General features: G+C 32.6%; 1 protein-coding gene across 23 annotated transcripts in view; it reads left to right on the top strand.

Annotated features, from left to right (window-relative positions):
* Ca-alpha1D (Ca[2+]-channel protein alpha[[1]] subunit D) overlaps positions 1-22453 on the top strand; it is an 836510-nt gene that overhangs the window by 772580 nt on the left and 41477 nt on the right. For 16 of the 23 annotated variants that reach the window (XM_081762817.1, XM_081762798.1, XM_081762799.1 and 13 more), the window contains one exon: positions 6851-6889. The exons of 6 other annotated variants lie outside the window; for them this stretch is intronic. In XM_081762817.1, the coding sequence (XP_081618943.1) occupies positions 6851-6889 (39 nt within the window). Of the gene's footprint in view, positions 1-6850; positions 6890-18280; positions 18375-22453 lie in introns of all 23 variants that reach the window. One more of the 23 variants, XR_014131916.1, reaches the window with a different exon arrangement.

The raw sequence follows: 22453 nt of genomic DNA, 5'->3' as shown, positions 1-22453 counted from the left end.
TTTGTAAATACTATGTTTTCAAAATTATCATACTAATGATTGTTATTACATTATTAACAAAAATTTAGAAGAAAAGCAATAGGGATCATAATGAAGAGCCTTAATGTGGTGAATTATATCTGTGAAAAGCAAAAGTAATGTATAATATACTAGTTAGTTCGTTTAAAAACATTACGTACAACACTACGATGCAGTCTTTCTCAAATTATGTTATTTTTTGTAAGATTTACTTCTTTTATATTAAAATTTTTGTAATCAATAATAATGTTCAGAAAGCAAAAATATATATTTTTGTATGTACTAAAATATTAATTTTAATGTGACTTTAATTAAAATAACTATCGGCATGTGTCATACATGTAAAATAATGAAAAAAAAAACTATAATCTTCTCCTCACAACGTACTATATATAATGTGAATACTAGTAAAATAAAACGTGCTCAAAAAAATTCTAAATAAAAGAGAAACTGAAATAGTAAATCACATTTATATTTGTTAATAAAATTGCATTCATACCTAGCAAAGTTGAAGTTGCGTTCTAGAATTTATATTTCATTCTCATAGAGAAGGCTTTGTTTTATGGTACGGTATACAGCGTAAAAGCATATTATAATATTAAAAAGAACGAACATGTAAAGAAATTTTCCTAACTTGAATCTAAAGTAGGTACATGCAGATATCCTACCAGCTAAAGATGATTTATTTATTTTTTATTATTAATTTTTTTACTGTGAATAAATGTATATTTTAAAATATAAATCATTTGTACACATTCAAGATACAAGATATATAATCAAATCTTTCAGTATTATTGTCGAATGTATTTTAAATTAAGAATCTATATTTCCGGTAAAGTCGAAAGTATAGACCTCATATTTTATCATTTTTCATCAAGTGATAATTTTTTTTTCTTAACAATTTTAACAATCGTTGAGTAAAGGAAACTACTGTTCGAGGGATGTTCCCAAACTTCTGGAATTTCTAACTAACAACAGAATTCTGAACTATTTATAACAATTCAGGCACCAGGCAAGTCCTGACACATTTTTGTAACTTTCTATCTAAAAGTCAGTGAGAATAATTTGACCGCGTTGGAATTACCGACATGTTTTTAAGGTTCTATGGAAGGTGATGTAAAGTCCCACAGATACATTTTTTTCTTTCTGTGGAATGAGGGCGTATTAAGTTTATCTACAGTTTCTGGGGGCTCTGTAGAATCCAAAAGCACAGTATATAGCTGAGTTGATTATTTTAAATCTGATAGATTGAGTATAGAAAATGACTCGCGCAGCCGGCAACGTAACACTGCGATAAATTACTGTTGGTAAATCACATCCAGGCTCGGATCCAAGGGGAGGGGCTATAGGGGCTATAGCCCCTCTTGACGCTCAGGTATGCACTGGATAAAATGGGCTTCAATTCTGCTTTACACGGGATAAAGCTGCAAACTATGGTTTAGCCCCTCCCTTGATCATATCCTGGATCCGCCACTGCTAGTGACTATCCTTAAAATTAGTGCAAGTGTAGGCATTGCTACCTGGAAAGAAATATGAGTTTCTGCACGATCATTTAGGTGTGAGCAAGGTATTATTTTCTTAGGTACTTCGAATGCTCGAGTTATAACAAAAGATGAAGAGAGTGGAAACTTGTCGCCAACTTCAAGACCTTTCGTAACTTATTGGCGACTTTTGTCATAGAATAATAACAACAGACGAAATCTGGATCCTATACCTTAACACAGAAATAAAAGTCAATTTAAGGAATGGCGCGTACAAGAAGACGACTCGGCTTTTAAAGTTCGTGCAGTTTCTTCTGCGGATAAGTGGATTATCTACTGAAGGAAAGTACAAATAGTGTGGAGTACTATTCCAAACTTTTGTCTGACTCCTTATGACAATCACTTGTCAAAAATCGTCCTGAAAAGTTGTATGGGAGACTTTTACAGCAATAAGACAATGCAAAACCCAATATATCTCTCTGAACGAAAAAAAAAAAAAAAAAAAAAAAAAATTAAGTTGAGTTGGGAACTAGTTTCACGCCATTTCTTAGTCACCTGACCTAGCACCTAACGATTAACATATGTTTCCCAGCTTCATGAAATATTGACGTGATATGCCTTTCTAGACTCGAATTATGTAAAACGGGCTGTAAATAGGTGGATAAAAGACACCTAAAAATGTTCCTTTGAAGATCAAGAAGCTAATTTTACCTTGGGATAATCGCATTTAATTAAATGGACATTGTATTGAAAAACTGCAATGCAATAGACGAAAACTAGCAAATTAAAGAAAAATTCTAGACATTGGAAACATTCCTCGTATTTGTATTAAATAAGTAAAACTGGTTACGAAAAGCAGAGTCTAAATTATCTATCAGCATAATTGCAATGTATTTTAAGACATTTTACACACTTAAATTTGCAAAATCTTTTCGTTTAAATGTCAGAAATCCTAAATATGATCATTCGCAAAGGACATCAGTTCTGCAACACAAAAAAACAGGTTGAATAGGAAATTAAATTGTAGTATTTCAATAGCCAATTAACTGTTTTGTCATATCTTGGGGTTTATTATATCATATCTTCAGTAAGCAAAATTTTCTTTGCTATAAATAAATAAATAAAATAAAAATACACAAAACATTGCAAGTATGGGTATTCCATGTTGAAGAAATATTAGATAATTAATAAAATAAAAATAGTGTAGTTTAAAACTGGCATCAGTTGAAGATAATAAATTAAATATTTGTTGTATATTGAGACAATAGGTGAATATTCCTCTAGTTGATTGAATTTTGATAGTTAAAGAGTATAATTGGTTTGGTTTATTGTTAACAGACTTCGCGTGACTGCATACAATATTGCAACTATTGCGACAATAGAAGAAAAATGTACCATCCTAACTAGAATTATTAATTGAAAATCAAATTACAAATTAGAAGATTTAAAGATCGTTTAATCTTCAAACTTTTGCTTAATCAAGCCAGAAAAAATTTCTTTAACATTACAAAATGTTTCGTTTTACTTTAATAAATTTAGTAATTCATCAACACTTTTTGCTGAGTACCAACACTGAGTTCTCTGAGTGAAAACAATAAATCTTTAATCATTATTTTGAAAATACAAATGCTTGTTAAAATAATGAGTTTTACTTTTGTGCAATGCTTCTTATTCTCTTTATTCAGCTATGAATTCTGTTTGTAACTTCAATCGAGTGGAAGGATACCTTTAACCTTAAATAACAGAACACAATATTATATTTTTATATACATACCATATTCGTTGTAATGGACAGCCTTGTTTTTCACATAATAATCCTAATTACGACAATTAATGATGAAAAATTTACCACATTATGAAAATATTTTAAAAATTTGCATTACCATATTGAATGAACCACATCAACTTCAAAACAAAACATCATTTTACATTCTGATTGTTTGTCGTTATGATTTGATTGAATCTAGGATTGAATCTAGGAAAGTTAGATTTTATTTAAATGTTTCAATCTTCGATGCATTTGTAGAGAGAGAGTTTTCACACATGAATTTGAAATAGACTAACAACTAAAGATGTAATGTAAATATTTGTGTCTATTAATTCTAAAAGAGAAATTTGTCAAACTTTTATAAAATGTTATAAGTAACAAAAACTTGCTAGAAAGCAGTTTTGCCAAGCTCAAACTACATATAGAAGGGTAGTAAAAAAAAGTAACACTTGTTAAATAAAAAAATGTATTTTTGATGATAAATTTTATACAAAGTATAGAGAACGATAACACTTGGATTAGAGCCATTAATTTAAGCACCTTAGTTAAGATTGTTAAATTACTAAACGAATTCATGTTAAATTTTAACTCTGCCTCGATTTTTTATTTGTAGCACCTGGCAACCCTAGTAACAGTTTATCGAATTTTCTACTTATACTAAGATATTTCGTCAATATTAGCTTTTCAATAAATATTCCATTATTTTTATGTGCTTATCATCACTTTAATGTCTCCCTACACATATTCTTAATTATGATTTTTTTCTCATTTTTCCAAGTAATTTTCAGTTCTAAAATAATAAAAAAGACAATAATTGTTAAAGACATAATGTATAAAAACATTTGATATATAATTTTAAAGAACTAAAAGCAAATGTATTTTTACCACAAAGTGAATTTATATATTTTAAATAGATTCTTGAAGAAAACAAGGTTTATCTGTAATTAATATTTGTGTACAAAATTTAAAATTAAAAATGCTCAGATCATGTAGAAAATAGGTAAAGTACAACTAATGCTTTGAAACATGAGATACAATTATTCCAAAACTTTAATGACTGGAAACATTGTTTATTACAGATAGAGACACTAAACCCAATCTTTAACAGAATAATTGTCATTAATATCAAACAATATCGAACGGTCGCAAATTCTTATGGCTGTATTCAGTATATAAAGATTTGTGTTCAGTGTGTGTAACTTGTCTCTATTTAGGAAAAGAGATGTTAACTTTAATTAAAAGTGAGTATAAGAACTTTAAAATTATATACGCTATTATTATAATGAGATTATTATTATTATTATTATTATTATTATTATTATTATTATTATTATTATTATTATTATTATTATTATTATTATTATTAATTTCTGTTTTCGTTTTTTGATGGCATTACGGTTATATTTTTGCATCATTTGTATAATAGCGTTATCAAGATAAACAATAATCATAGAATTTCAGGTCGTTTTCTTTTTCCTTTTGTTTCTTTTGTTTTGTTTCTGTAACAGTATGCTTAATTATTTTGAAACATGTTCATAATATTCAATAGATTATAGTCTGTTAGAACAAACAAGTTATATTTTCCAATTTTGTTTTCAAATATTATTTTCAAATTCCTGACAGTTTTCTAATACAATTTCATGGGTTACTTATTTCATTTATCTTTTTATCGATACTCGCCCGTAAGGAAAATTTGCATACAAGGCAAAAGGGATTTAAAGCTGTTTCTATATAATAAAAGAAACTGTAACAAACTCAGTTAGCAGTGTTAAAACATTTAGTTATAGACAAACACTTACTTATTTCAGTTGTCTCTGTAATATACTCTTAAATAAATTTTATTTTTGTTACTAGAATTTTAGGAATGTCAAGCAAGTTTCATTGTATTTATATAAATTCACAGCTATTTATACATGATACATAATTCTCTAGTAGTATTAGTAAGCGTGAAAATGGGATTAAATTCTTCAATGTCATTGAGAGTAAATATACAAGACATATATTACTATGATGGGTCAAATTTCTTATATAATATTGAACTAGAAGTAACAGAGCTTTTGTAGCTTATTTTATTTCTAGCGTTGAAGAAGTGCTATTGACAAATAATGAAATAAAGCAACGTTAATATCTGTAATAACTGAATAATATTTCAAAGATAACACAGTTTAAAATCAATACAACTTTAGTGAAAAATCAATTTAGTATAAATAGTTATTTACTCAATTAAATTTTCAGCTAGAGGAAAAGGACAATTCAAGCTGTTCGGTATGTGTCAGCTTTTGAGGCTACTTTGTCCTTGTCGCATGTTGCACCGTATTACACTTTCATAAATTGAATATGGAAGAAATAAAGCACAAAATCACACGTATCGTCGCAATTAACAATTAACACTCTTACTCTTTGTATTCAGAAGCATTCACTTAATTTAGGCTAACAGTTTAATCAGTGCTATCAGGTCAAATTCAAATTAGTCGTAAGCATATTAATTACTTGGCATTTAGTTAGTAAACATTTATTAATAAGCTTAACTCGTTTATTCGTCTTCATTTTTTTCTTTGTTTGTTTCTTTCTTTCGTGTTTCTCTCATAGACGATATGTTCAGACATATTATGGTATACATTTAATGCCAAAGAAAACGTACGTTTCTTCTTTCTTTTAATTTATGTAGAAGGAAATAATACACACAAAAGAAAAAGAACTAGAATAATGTTTTCGATTTCCTAAGTCTTTGAGGATCAAAGAGACAGATAGATGAGAAAATTGGGGACTAAGGATCCAGACAGTATGGCAACATGGAAGCCTGTATGACAATCAATGTCGTGTTAGTTATGGTGGTCAGACTAAATCATCAAAATTATATATTATGGTTGTACTTTAGCATGTGAAATACACTTAGATAGCGATCAGAGTTGACAAATTAAGCAAAATCGTCTTAATAAACAAAGAGTATAAACGCTTTGCTTAAAAGATAGAAACGACTGGGGATAGAATTATTATACGCTTTGTATGACTGTAAGTGAGACTCTGTGCATTCCAAAAGAAATGGACCAGTTTGAATAAAGATTTGGGAAATTTACAGAGGAATATCTTCCTTTTGAATCAATTCATAGTCAATTTGCGGTCTACTGTATTCTTATCCTTAGTCCATTATTTTTTTATCTCTCTACTTCTATTACGTTTCTTTCTTTGCTTGTAAATGGCTTAGGAAGCAGAAAACATTACCTTTGTTCTTTTCCTTTTTCATGTTTGTTTCCTTTCGAATTATGTAAGTAAGTATTTGTTGTCCTATACCTCCTCACATGGGGATTATTGTTTATTATAGATATTACCTCTTTAATGTTTATTTCTGACATGCATGTACAAGTTTGTTTAGCTTCGCCGTATCCTATCATCTGTTATATTTTATGTAATATTTGTTCCACACCGTACACATTTTCAGCTGCCGATTGGTTGTTGTATATTAGAACACAAGCCTTTAAACCACTGGTAGATATTTGACTATTGTTTCCAATGTCACAAGTAGTGTTGTTCAGATATATCAAATTATCAGTTCTTGTAGAGGCTATGATTCATTTTTTTCCAGATGAATCACTTGGATGTCCCAGGAAGAAATCTTAGAAAGGTAGTCTGCTCTCTCATGCATGACATAAACGAAGCATGGATGTTTTTAATTTAGATGCTTAGTTTTAGATAGTGTAGAAATATTTGCAGGGCTTAAGTTCTATCGTTGTACAATGTACGGGTGTAATATCGATCTTTTCCAATAGATATGTTGCATAATGCTTATCCTATTTACGTAACGTTAAATAGATTTAAGCCCTGAAATTAGATCCGCAATGTAGAATTATGCTATAGAGCATGTTTGTGTCTCAGCGTGTCTGATTGCTTTTCTCGATGTTGGAGAGTGCTAATTTTAAAACATTATAGTGCTTATAATGCATAGTTAGTGGAATCACTTGCAATAACGTCAGAGTAATGAAATTATGTTGTTAAATTGCATTCATTAGAAAGTAAATTAAATTATGTTCCGATGTGTGTAACCGAATTTCTGAAAAAAAAAAATAAATAAATAAATAAAGGACCAATATTTATAGTTACTGAGCATAAGAAACTGAACATATCAAAGAAAAAGAAACAAATGGTTTATAATCGTTTTCTCTTGATGGATGCAGTTTTTCCGTAGGATATAAAAAAATCTCTTCCAGGTAACACTTTGATATGGAAATGATGTTAATACATCGTATCTTAATAGAAATAATGAAATTAAACTATGACGTATTTGGCAATATGTTATATTGTTTTGAAAACAAGATCTTTTTAATCACTTGTCAAAAATTATACATTTACTTTCGTCACTAATGCTTATTCTGAATCTTGATAATAACAAATATTTTCTAGAAAGTTGAAATACTGCCCAGTAATATTTCGAAATTAATTCCTTTACCAAATGTTTCCACAAACTATGTGTTGATGTTATATAGAGACGATAGTGTGATATTGAAAGTGACTTAATAATTTTATACTTACGAAAACTTAATTTTTCAAAGTGTTTAGTGTATAAGTGTTCGTATGGTATACTTTTCTGTAGCTGCTTGATGTATTGACTATTTGAACATTGTATTTCAACATCATTTTGTCATTTCAACATCATTTTCAACATTTAAAAAGTACTGAGATTGACTCGTCTTCGATAAGGGAAAGATTCAAAGGTATATTTCGGAAGCGATGATGACGTTTGGATAATATTTGGAAATCGTGAAACATAAACACTTTATACAAGCGTAAATCAAGTGAGAATACATGCAGCTTAATTGAATTAAACTCATATTAAAATAAATATGATTCTAAGAGAGCAATGTTAGAAATTGTCATTGGAACCATCGCATATAAAACATCATCATATGTGGAGGTTGTCCTATGAAATTTAATTTGTATTCTGCTTTTCTGCTTAACTACATCACATATTGTTAACTTGTTTCATTTGTGTAGAGAGAAGTTTCGATGACACAAATCCTATCAATTCTACTGTATAATTTTTTTCTTGCTAAGTATAGCTGTCATTTAAACTTAACCTATTGAGAGGATCTTTAAAGCTAAAATTATTTATTATTTCTATTTAGCATGTGATTAAAGGTTTAGTTAACATATTCAAAAGGAAGCATCGCATTTCCATTCTAAATAGTACAATTTGTACAATATTTTTTCTTTTCATTTCTGTATTGCGTTTATTGCTGTTATCGGTAAGAATTAATACATTTTGTTTAAACTAGAAAAATATATATGTATTAGAATGTTCATTATTTTTCGACTTCCGAGTTTTTTTCTTTGAATCACCTACAGTACAGATGCAAAGGCGCGAAGAAAAAAAAAGAAGTTTTCTTTGCAACTTTTTTGTCTGAAAAATTTTGGTCTTTTTTAAATATTTCAATTTTAGTGGAGAGAGAAAAATACGTTGCACCTTGTTTTCCAATTTTAACTCGGAAATACATTTAACTGCTACATTCTAAAGAGAAAATCCTTTTAAAAAATAAAGAATCAAAGAAAATCAGTCATTCGATAAGAAAGAGAAACTTCATGCGTTTTGTACTTCAAACGAATTGCATAACTAACATTTGCAGGTAACACCTGCAATGCCAGTTTCAAAACCAATCAAGACAGCTAGTCCCGGACTAAACATAAGAAGTACTGGATGTTATAAACGCACTTGAATTGTAGGATGGACTACAGGAAAACAACAAATGTGATACTTAAACAAGAAATTTTAATAAGGTAAAAAGAAAAGAAAAAAAGCGAAAGTTTTCGCCCTTCCCAAATAGCTTTTTATGTGAAAAAATCCGTCCCTTAAAAGGCCGGTTTTCTTGCATCTCTAGTTTCGCTCTTTAAAGTGATTCCACATCAGTACAAAGTGACCCATAGGAAAAATTAGCTTACACACATACAGGGTGTCCCAAAAGTAATGGCAAAAAATGAAACCACAGATTCCTGGCACCAAAACAAAAAAATAGTTTATATGGCATATAATCCGGAAGTGGACAGGGGCGGAGCTAGACAGCTTCGAAAATTGGGGAAAGGAACTTCACACTTAGGGAATGAAACTTGTCGACTTTCAAAACCACATTGAAGATGCGTGAGAACAGTTACGCAATACACCGGGAGTGATGGAATACATTCGAAACTCACGATTAGCACGTTGCATAAATGTGGGAGGACAGCACTTCGAACATATTCTGTAGGTACATTTATTGTTAGCACATATGACCTAGTAGTTTGTAGCGCTACTCTGTGTAAGATAATACCTTACAAATATAGTACGTCGTTGTATATTCTGCCTGTTACTTCATTACATTACACGACTAGTTATATTTGTTATTATTTCTACTCTTTCTCTGCAAGTTTCTATCTGGTATACCACTTTCCATTGTCCCCTGAGATTACGAAACGATGCTAAGTGGTCTTTGCTTTGACTCTCGTTGTAGATGTGCGTGCAACCGTGCCACAGGATAACAACTTTTTTTCTGTATGGTTTCCATCTTTACTACACCGTTTCATTACTTCTGTCGTACAGACATTCGGTGAATCAATAAATGAAGTATAGAGAATCTCTGGCGTAGTTATGTAACATGCGTTTAACATGTCAAGCCGACATGATTTGTATGTATTTATGAACCTCTTCCTAGCTCCTATCATTATTTTGCTGGCAGGTGTGAAGTTCCTTTACCCTTACATTCGAAGCTGTCTAGCTCCGCCCCTGTCCACTGCCGGACTATATGTCATAAAACTTTTCTTCTTTGTTTTGGGGCCAGGAGTTTGTGGTATCATTTTTTGCTATTACTTTTGATACACCCTGTGTACACAATGCAGTACACCAATTTTTCATAAATTTGAACTCTTTACCAGAGATTTTATCTTATTTCCGATATAAAGTTTAGTTTGGTTTTGGGAAATAACATTTTTTTTCTTTTTTTTACATTTTCTCTCCTATATTTAATATTGTAGTTCAGGAGAGAGAAATTGGCCCTGTTTGTAAAATTTGTAACCCCAAAAGAAACACGTGAGAGTGGAATGGAACGTATATCACAGACTCGTTACGTGAGCATGCGGAAGTGATTTACAATTTCAGTACTATACACTCTAACCTTGAAAAATCAGTATGGCATGAACTTCCACATCCTGGAATAGGAGCCTCCATATGTGTCTCATCGAATCAAACAGGAGTTGGATGTGTTTCTCAGACATTGCCAATCACACTGTTTGTATGTGAGTCAGGACATTGACACTGCTTGCTGACTGTGAGGAAAAGGTGCCGACCAACCTATCCCATGCAAGTTCGACGGTCATTATATCGGGCAACTGTACAGGTCAGAAAATCAGCGTTATCCGTTGTTCCTCAAAGAACACTTGCACGTTTGGGGATGCATGCGACCGGATATTGTGCAATTGAAATAACGCGTCTGAAGTTATCTTAAGGATGGGTATGATGTCGGCCTCTCGGTTACCGTTGAAGGTGTCCTCAATGCATAGCTGTCAAGGTGACGTGTTGTATCCAATCTCGCCCCACAGCATCACATCAGCTATTGGGCCTTTATGACACTCGACAATGCAAGCTAATAGAATGTGCTTACCATACTAGCGTCTAACGCATATGGGGTTATCAGTACAAAACAGATTGAAGTGGAACTTCTTCTAAAACACGAGCGTCTTCACTGAACACACCAATCATGGTGCTTAAGTGTCCATTGTAGCTTAGGCCGATTGTGATTCTGGGTCAATGTGGACCTACAGTGGCGTACACAGTTGCTCAATGGGGGGGGGTTAAATCCCGAATTCCCCTCCTTCGTACGCCATTGGATACAAGGACACTCGTGTCGCTAGTTCAGAACTCAGCATACCGCACCGAACCATCAACGCAAACTCACCCATGTCCATCAACGTGCTCCAGCGTCGAGTTAACATTGTGTATGATGTTGTATGATCCATCTTGGTAGTTTGGAGAAAATGTCGGCTATTTTCGAATGTAGTCACATTGCTCACCCCACTTCTGCAAAACATAAAATAACAAAGGCTATGAAATGAACTGTCTTATTAGTTTCCTCTTCGAAGTGATGTAAATCAAAACTTTGATTAGCGTCTACATTTATGTTATATAAATTATTGGTTTCTTTAGAATATATTGACATTTTGCCTTTACGCCAGTTCTTCAAAATCTACAAATCTCCCATATGCTGATACATTGAACAAGACTTCACATTTTATGTGCATCATCGCATCCTTCATTGATTCGTATTCTCAAAATTTCAGTTTCACGCGCTTTTCCCTGTCGCTAACGGAAACCTTATTATATACTTCATAGCTATCTGTATTCTTTCTAACAAATTCTTTTACTAATTTACATCTACAGTAATTTAAATGAAACAAATTGTATAACTAAAAAATCTTTGATCTTGACTTTAGTGATTCTGTTACCTACGATTCGTTCGTATATCGCGACTCTGGGATAAAGTACGAGAGGCTGCTGAAAACTACGTAGCCCAACCTAGAAGAAGTGCAAGTAGAATGATGAAACTATATAGTTTTAAAGAACATATCTTTTTAAGTACAAATTTTAATACAGAGTTAGCATAAATGATTCATTTATTTTGAAAGGCTATATTTTCAGAAGTATTACACTTGCACACATGAAATATAAATGAAAAGAACGACAAACTCACCAAGTTTATACACTCTCTACAAATGTTCAATATCTGCCCCTTTGGTAACACGACACACGTTCAGACGACGTCTTTTTTTCTTGCTTTCCATTCCATTTTCGACCGGTACTAACCTTGTACTGTCACACTGCCACACTCGATCGGAAAAATAATGAATTTGTGCTGCCAACTGGAATACACAAGACAAACTTGGTGAGTTTGTGGTTCTTTTCATATATCTTTCATGTGTGTACGTGTAATACTTTTAAAAATATAGCCTTTTCGAAACGAGTGAATCATTTATGCTAGCCCTGTAGCAAAGTTCTTATTATTTTTCAGGCCTCTGAAGTGATCATGTGTACTCAACCAGTGAATTTCACGAACCTCGAAATCAGAGCTGTCACCACGTTTTTGTTTCGCCAAGGAAAGTCACCGAAGGAAATTCGTGAGGAAATCAGTGAAATACTACCAGACTCTTCTCCGTCATATGACAGTTTAAAGTGGGCGACAGTTTAAACGTGGAGATTTCTCCACAGATGATGCTCCACGTGCAGGAAGACCAAAAATAGGGACTGTCCCTGAAATCGTGGATGCAATTTATGACATTGGTCCTGAAAATCTCAGAATCTCACAAGGGAAGTATTTGAAGTGGTACGCGGGATCTACACGTATTAGATATCGCTGGATAGGTCACACCAAATACAACTCACATGTGAAATACCTCGCTTGAATGGGGCCTGTAGGGGGGCGTGGCGACCATTTGAAGATCAGAACAAGGCACGCATTGAAACACTAGAAAACATGGACAAAATTGGACACTATGGTGTAATTGTTTTGAAACGTGGTATATATAAATTTAGAAGCTGGCTGATTACGAATCTAACATAAAATGTTTACAAATCAAAATGGCGGGTCCAACATGGCGGACACAAGTTACTCAAAACAAGTTATGGATCTGAAACTGGGTATATAGAGATATTCGACGTCACTATGTATGAATTGGATACCAAAAGTATAAAATTCAAAATGGTGGACAAAAAAGAAACCACTGCTATGGAACTGAACCAGGTAGAGGTTTCCGTGGTGGCGGAGCATGACACAAATGTTAAAGGTGCAAAATGCAATATGACCGATTCAATATGGCGAACAAAAAGTGCAAAAGTACAGAATGGGCATAGAGTATCGAGATGAGCCTCGACTCCATCTCGATTTAGAAAAGCGCATCTCGGTCTCGAATTAGAGACGAGACCGAGTCGAGATCGAGACTAGTTTCTGTGTCGGTACCATCCCTACTCATGAGACTAGACATTTGTCATACATATGGCTCACGAGTGCACACGGCATAATGTGAAACCGGAAAGAGTTGTGGAAGCATAACGATGTTTTAAACTCCAACGCGCACTTTTCACTGTCATTGTTCGGATATTCAGATGGTATCTGCAAATAATAGCAACGTACCTTGCAGGCGCCACTCAAGCGAGATGTTACAGATGTAAAGTGTATTCGGTGCGAGCTTTTCAACGATATATAACACATGCCGATCCCGCGTATCTCTTCGGGACAGCGGAGGGAGTTGGTAGTAAAATAATTATTGTCTATGATTGGAATTTATTCGTATCATAAAACTTTCATGTGCACTACAAAATCTGCTCTGCTTTCCGTGCCTCAATTTTGAAATGATTGTTTATTGTAAAATATCACCTGCCTCTACTTGCCCCATTATGTACTATAGGTATTTTTCTACTACATGTGTAAGAATCACATATGTTCGTTCTATACATATTTTTGCACTTTTTGTCCACCACATTGGATCCATCATATTGCGTTTTACACCTTTAACAATGAGTTCGTACTCAGCAATCACGAAAACCTCTACCTACTGCTTTCAGTTCCATAGCAGTGTTTTCCTTTTTATCTGCCATCTTGGATCAGCCAGTTTGAAATTTACATTTTTGGTATTCGATTCGTACATAGTGACGTGGAATATCTCTATATACCCAATTTCAGATCCATAGCTTGTTTTTTGTAATTTGTGTCCGCCATATTGGATCCACCATTTTGATTTTTAAATATTTGATGTTAAATTCGTAATCAGCTACCTTCTAAATCTATATATACCACGTCTTAAAACAATTACACCATAGCTTCCAATTTTGTCCACGTTTTTGGTGTTTCGGAGCCTGCCTTGTTCTGATCTTCAAATAGTCGCCACGCCCCCTACAGGCCCTATTCAAGCAAGATATTTCACATATGAGATGTACTCGATGTGACCTTTCCAACGATATATAACGCATCCAGATCGCCGAATACCACTTCAATTACGTCCTTTGTCAGCGAAATGTGTGGTAGAGATTTTGGGCATTTCTCGGAAACGCGTAGGTAGCACAATTCATAATAACTCCGTCGTGCGCAAGTTCTCGAGAAAGTAGATTCCCAAAAATCTGTCAGCAGATCAAAAGCGTTAAAGAGTGACGACATCAAGGGAAGCCACCTACCATTTTGACCACAATGTTGACCAATTTCTGTGGCGAATAATAACTATGGCGAACATTGTCTCAGTATCACACAATGATGCTGAGACGAAACATCAGTAAATGGAGTGGCGGCACTCAAGTTCCCCTTGGCCCAAGAAGTTCAAGAAACAGAAGTGTTTGCAACATTCTTCTAAATAAGAATGGAGTTGTAGTCACAGACTACCTGCTCAAGGGTCAAACATGTAATAAACATGCAATACTCACAAAACAGAAAAAAAACGCAACGCCGCAGAAAAATGAAAAAAGGCATTCTGTTCCTTCAGAACAACGCCCCTGTCCATTGAATACTGCAAACACAACTGATATTGCATGGTCTAGGGTTTCAATGTCTTGATCATCCTCCTTTATTTCCAGATCTAGCTTCGTAAGACTATTACTTATTCCCCAAACTCAAACAACACTTGAAATGGCGCCATTTTAGGATCTGATGAGGAAGTGATTAGTGCTACGGAAGAGCAGTGCGAGGAACAGTTTTCAGAATTTTTTAACTGGTCTGCAAAAGTTGGAACACCATGCGAGCAAGTGTATTGAACTTCTGATCGAGTATGTAGAATAACTGTAAAATTTCGGAAATTCCACGAATTTTCTTTCTGGATTGGGCAACGAACTTTTCAGCAGCTCCTCGTATTTATTCATCGAATAAAAATATTTGGAAAACTCTGCTCTACTACTGTTCTATTTCTCTCGGTCTACAAATGGTTTACTACTTATTAAAGTATACAGAGAGAAAAATATTTTCGTGTGCTTGTCTTCCTGTTTGAATTTTTCACTCCGCAATAATGCTAAATGAAATGAGGTTAACCTAGGCGACTTATGCTTGTTCCACTTAGAAAATACTATCAAAATGATGATACTAATCGGGATAGATTTCTCATTATAAGTAGCTCCTAACGGAGTAAATCGTCATTTTCCTTAGTATTGTATGTCTTAATATATATTTCTGGGCATAATTTGTTCTGTTCTTCTTCTGAATGAGTAAATATTCTGTGGTATGTCACATTTTCAGCTCTTTTCATCTAGTCTAAATTTCTATGAAGATATTTTTCACTTCTTTTGTTTGTAATTATATCTTTCTTATTTTAATGTAAAAATACTTATCAAATATCGCAATATATGTTAAAAATTTCGAATTTATTTATATTGGACCTTAAAGCTATGTAAAAATTAAATAAACAATTTAATAAAGGCGTATGTAATAAGCATATCGCCTTAAGAGCTCTTTTGAAAAAAGAGTAGTTTAGAGTTTACATTGTATTTAATTATTTTTTAAATTTTAGAAGAGATGTAAAACAGATATTTTTTTACATGAAGATAAGTTTATTTTGTATACACATTTAAGTCCTTTGATGCCGAGGCATTCCAGGGAAGGAAGTTTAATACAAGACGTTTTTATTTCCTTGCATAAAGTCCAAATTTGAGCAAATTACTGCATTTTATTACAAAATATATTTTTAAAAATCAACCTTTGGTTTGAGTAGAGCTGTAGTGTGTTTCGATACTATCATGTAGGTAGAAGTTGTGCAAAAATGGTAGTCAAATCTTATATGCTACAAATATGCAACTCTATAATCGTATTTTAAAAATGATCTCGATTAAAAAGAATCGGAAAAGCGTTGAATCATGAAAGCATTAATATTAGTATGTTTCACTTTCAAACAAAATTCAATTATACATTACATATTTTTCTCTCACGCTCTGTAAACGTAGAAAAGTGTGAGAACAGTAGTGTTAGAAAAATTAGAGAAACGTCATAATGACAGTTACTGTTCCTGATACTGTTATAAAAGTTACACTATTTTCCTAAGGTACAATCATGTTAAAAAAATGGATACCCTCCTTCTTTCCGAAAGCTCTCTACTCGCACCTATAGGTAGCCTAGTATGTTTTGATACATAGTCTCGGAAGAAAGACTTTAAAGGAACGAATGACATGCGGCTGTATTAGATACAACTGCATCTAGGGATAAACGTATACAGCTTCTGAAAGGTAGGTACCCAAATTTTGTTTGGACTGTAGCTATTCCAAAAACCTAGGCTACGCATATCACATATTTTTTAGAAAGAAACAAAATGAGTTCTTATACAGAGTGATTCTTTTAAAACTCACGGATTTCATTTAGGTCTAGAATTTCTAACTGAAGTCCGATTTTCATGCGGTTTGTGGCAAATAATCAAAAAAGAATGGGAGATTTATTGGATTATGTTTACTGATTTATATTTATCCGTGGTAATATCGATCACGCCTCAATAAAAACAGCAAATTTTCGCCAGTGTACCTTACAATTGGAATGAGGGTTTTGGATTTTTGAAGCGAAATTGAAGAATACAAATTAAGTGTGAGTCAGAATACAAATTAAGTGTTAGTAGTAACACCCATAAATCACATGTGGATAACTATAGCCGGTTTCTTGGGTGACCTAAGGAGTCGATAACTGACATTTTCCACAACTGCCGCCTGCGGGGTCCGATGCGTCCCTGTCTCACTTAGAAGCGATCCTGTTTCTTACAATTTATTTACTAGTGACCACATTATGTTCCTGTCTGGGGCAGAACGTGAAGTAAATTTGTTTCTGAATGCCCTTTGCATACCAACAACAAATTCCGTTCTCCAAAACTTTTAACAACAAACTAGTGTTGTTCCAAAGAATACACTATTCTCACTGTGCCCTAATCATACTCACACAGTAGCACATAATAGTATAGTACAATTCCCAATACAGTGACTCAGTTTCCTGCTTCTTCTTGACCTTGGTGAGGTTGCCATCTAACGAAAAAAAAACTCAAATCTCCACACCGCACCACATCTCGTTCCAATTGTAAGGTACACTGGCGAAAATTTGCTGTTTTTCTTGAGGCGTGATCAATATAAATCCGGATGAATTTAAATCAGTAAACATAGTCCTATAAATTTCCCATTATTCCTTGATCATTTGCCACAAACCACATGAAAATCGGACTTCAGTTAGAAATTCTAGACCCAAATGAATTCCGTGAGTTTTAAAAGAATCACAATGTTTTAGTTCTCCACTTTGAACTCTTCTCTCAGCGCTTTATCTAAAATGTAAACTTATTTTCATCTCTGTACTTGTGAAGTAGCATTTTACGTACTGTGATTACGGAACATTATCCTGAAAAGTCTGACTTAATTCCTGGTATCACTTATCTATAGTTTTTTCTTAGTCAATTTTTCCCGATCAGTATTCTCTCAATTAATCATTCGTCCGTAAGTTGTGTTAGTGATACTTAATTTTCCTGGCTGAAAGTCGGTTTTGTTAGAATTTCTATAGTCAACTTGAAAGTACCATGATTTAAAATAAAAAAAAACAAATGAATAATGGTAATAGAAAGAGATTTTTAATATATTCCTGGTATTATATCATATATGGTTTATTTCTACTGAAAAACGAACGTCATGAACAATGGTTTATTTATTGATGATTGACTGCTGTAATTACTTATTGTGTTTTGTTAATTAAGAATTAATACAAACTTCAACACTTATTACTTCGATCGACAAAATTTTTGTTATTGAACGGCTACGAACGTTTATTATTTTGAATAATCTTATATTAGTTGCAATTCCGTGCAAAGCTTTGAGAATGTTCTGCTCTTAAAGGGTTTCATAGTACGAAAATATGTGAATCCTTTAAGTTTTACAGGTATATTATGTGTTTCTAGGAAATGGTTAGGGAAGATCAAGTGGATGTAGAAATCAATAGTGTTTTTGCTTTTACATAAATGTATATGAAATGCAAATAAGCAAGAAAAATAGTTGAACTTCTCAATATTCTAGGATACATCTGAAATTACTCTTTAATGATTATAAAATAAGGAAGTGATTGAAGACTCACTACTGGACTACTGAGATACTGCACAACATAATCTAGGTAATTTTATGGAAATGGGTCAAATGCAGTCACTTTCACTCCCACTGTAGAGAAATAGTATTCCACCATCAATCAAATGCTTTGCCTTTTTTTCTGATTGATTTTTCATCTATATCAATATAATAGATGAAGTCATACATATTTTTTGTAGTAATTGAGCTAATCAGTGGTTCTTTTTGCATTCACCTGCTGATTCCCGCCACTTGCATCTAAGGTCATACTATATATTGATATTATTGAACATGTAGTTTAGTATGCATAGAACTGTAATAACTATGAAAGTTCTTTCTGTTAATGATAATGTATTTGCACAGTTCTGTTAAGCTTTATAGGTAATGTTCAACTACAAATTTATATACTTCTATCAACATTTCGTACCTTCGTTTATTGTCAATAATTTCATTATACCCTTATTATTTGCATCATGCTCTGCATGAACAACTGATTAGTGCTGTCATAATTAATCGATTTGTTTATTAATGTAGTTAAAGGCGTAAAGTTCATAATATCTTACGTGATTTGTTCGATGAATTCTTTACAAGTTATTGTAATGAAAATCCATGGAAACTTAATTGCTTTCAAAATATCGTTTGTTTATTTGAAGAAATTTCAAAGTCAGGTATATTGTAAAGCAAAAATGAATAAATTTTGTACCTTCCTTTCGATTTACTTCCATAGTGACCAAAACACGTATATATGTGATTTTTCTCCGAAGACACAAATGTTATGTGATACGTATATGACATTTTATGTACTTGGGCAAATATTAGATGATCTAATAAGAGCGATAAAGGGCAATGGATTGAACTAAAATGAAATTTTAACTTTATCATTTTGAAATTATGTTCTGTAGACTAAAGAAGGCTATGCAAATAAGAAGAACTGGTGAAGATGATAAGGTGGGAAAAAAACTGAAATATCATGAGAAAATCAACATTATATAATGCATGAGCCAGAAGACTCAAATAGTGCGATCAGGGTTCAGAACAAACGAGCAACGAACTTTCGGCCCATAAGTAAGCGTTTTACTACTGACCCGGTTATGCTGGGTTGTATGAGACGGATGTAGAAATTGTGCAAGTATTTGTGAGTTTGCATAGTCATACAGGTAGTCATCGTGAAATTCTATCAGTATTAATCCATTGCTAATAACATTGCGTCATATCGTGAGCTTCCTTTTGTGATCAGATACTCAAAAATGGAACAAACAAAATTGGTTGTACTTATTTTTCAGTACTGCAACTTTTTCCTGTTCTGACTTTTTGTCGTCCTTCTGCAGAAGATTGCCTAATATTTACGTTCTTATTTAACGAGTTTCCGATTTGTTCTAGACGTTCGATATTTTACTTTTTTTTTTTTTTTTTGTATACTCTAACAAAGAGTCTCACTAATTGCTAATTTGACATTACGCGATATTTTATATTGTAGAAATTTTAGTGTATTCATGCACATGTTCGCGGTGGCTCAGTGGTAGAGCGTTCACCTCCGGTGCTTGGAGTCCCTGGTTCGATCCCAGCTCGCGCCGTGTGGACTTTGTGGTGGACAAACACCGTGCTCGTGGGTTTACTCGGGGTTCTCCCGTTTCCTCTCACTTTCTTCATTCCACCATTTTCACTCATTTCTCATTATCACCGTCTCCTTTAGCCTAACCGGCATAACCGTGGGACGTTAAACTTAAAGATTTCATTTCATTTTTTTCATGCACACGTTAATTAAAATAATTAACAATTCTTGTCAGAGTAAAAATATAAACACTCCTAGACATACACGAGAAAAGCAAAATCAACTGGGAACATTTTGTGCAATTTTCAAAATCGATTTAGACTTCTTCGTTAAATTGTCTGAAACAATAATTTAAAATTGTTTTTTCAAAAATTAAAAAAATGAGAATAATTATCACTAGTTTTCAGTGTAATCGATTAATTATTCTTCCATTGTTTTGACAGCACTAATTTCAGTTCGATTTCTATTGTTTCATATATATATATATATATATATATATATATATATATATATATATATATATACAAATTTATTCTGCATGTATTTCTATGATTTTAAACCATTATACAGAGGTTTCGAAACAAAACTATATTATAAATCTTCATGGAAAGCACTTAAAAGTTTTCTTTGTAATTCGCAAGAAAAAAAATATTGAATATAAATTATTGAAATTCAGGGTATTATTAAAAATTCGACATAATTTGATTATGTATTTTCGTTTTCAATTTTCGTGTTCAAATTTGAGTTGAGAATAATTACGCTGTATTGTACGTAATCCAATCATTTTTTTACTTTCTTATTATACGTTTCGATACACTTTTCTTTTAGTTTCTTCTACTGTAGTAACAAAATCAGAATCAAATTCTATTGTAACCATATATTTCTATATCGTTTCAAACTTGCTGGTTTTTCTATATCATTCATCTTGAATATTATAATTATTTAACTATTTTATGCCAACAACACACAGTTTGAAGTTTATTTTACAAATACAACAAGTTTATTTTACAAATTAAGAAATCATGATTCACCCATCTACTTACTGAGTCTTTAACTATCCATAAGCAAATTTTTAAATTTGTCCACACCAAGCAAGTTATATATTTTTCTATAGTTAACTGTATACATCGCTTAAAGTTTTGCCAAAAAGATTTTTTTTTTTTAAAAAAAGACACTCTCGATACATATGATTTGTGATTATGTTAATCAGTTTCACAAAGCTTTCTAGGAACTTCCTATTTATTACTTTTTGAATTAAATTTGAAAGGATTATGCTTTTAGTTTCCTATAAAACAATTCAAAATACCTGTTACTAATTTTTACAAAACATTTCAAAATATACTAGTATTTCTTCCAACCCAACTAATTTTGTCATTCCTGTTGTTTTAATAGTTTTTTCTCCTTTTAAATATTTGAAATTATTATTATATTATCATGTTCTTTGTTCTAACTTTCTTTGTACTTATTTACTTATTTTCATCCATATAGTGAGACATAGTGATCTTAACTGTTCCTAAAATATGAACGATGCTTAACTTTTAATATTTACAATCGATGTCGTACTACTAACAATTGTATTTTACAGGTTTCTTGGAAAACATTTACTAAGCGTGTAAAAGGGAATAATATTCAGTTTTGATTCTGACTTCAATTGATTGTACTTAACGTAAACTTCTGTTTTTATACACTTTTTCAAAATTTAATAAGAGATCCTGATTCTATCACGGAGTAGAATTATTCCTTAAATTAATATCACTTAATCGAGTGCTCTTACATTATTCTTAATAATATCTTGATAATAAAAGATGTTTGGAAATAAAGTAAATATAGAATTTACCATCTATGTTTTCTCATAACTTTAATTATAGCTTAATTATGGTGATACATTGATTGTGGCATATACCATACTGTTCATATGTATATACCAAAACCAGTCAACATCAGTTCATAACAGAAACTCGGAAAAATTGTATTATGATATATACAGATGGTTATCAAAATAATGAAAACACCTGAAGAAAATGCAACCTACCGATCAATAAGCCGCGAGACTACTGTCATCATGCAGAACAACTTTGATTTTTCGTCGAATGGAGGCATATAAGTTATGAATAGTTTCCAGAGAAATGTTGTACCATTTGGTAGTGGAGTACTTAATTCCGTTAACAAGGATGGAGAAAGATATTTGCTCCGGAGTCTGAGCTACAGAACTAACCACAGGTGTTCAAATACTGTTGTGTTGAAATCTTGTGATTGGACGGGTCAGAGAATATATTTTAGGAATCAGGAATTGTATTTCTGAGTTTTTGGCACCTATGGCCATTGTAATCGATCACGTATATGAGGGATAACGTTCCTTGGATATCTCAGTATTCGGTAAGTGGGGAAATTAGATACCATCCTGCTCGTTACCTGATTTTAATGAAGAATATTAAGGAAAAACAACACTTAGGATGGCTGAACTGAAAAGACTGTTACATCTTTCCGACCGAGAATCCTCACCGGGATCGCTCGCACTAAAGAGAAAAGCGTTAGCGACTACGCTACGCGGGGCCACTGCGAAGGTGTTTTAGTTC

Source organism: Thermobia domestica, chromosome 6 (genome assembly GCF_964235325.1).
Source record: "Thermobia domestica chromosome 6, izTheDome1.hap1.1, whole genome shotgun sequence".
Lineage (NCBI taxonomy): Eukaryota > Metazoa > Arthropoda > Insecta > Zygentoma > Lepismatidae > Thermobia > Thermobia domestica.
This window is presented reverse-complemented; position numbering and strand designations above follow the sequence as displayed.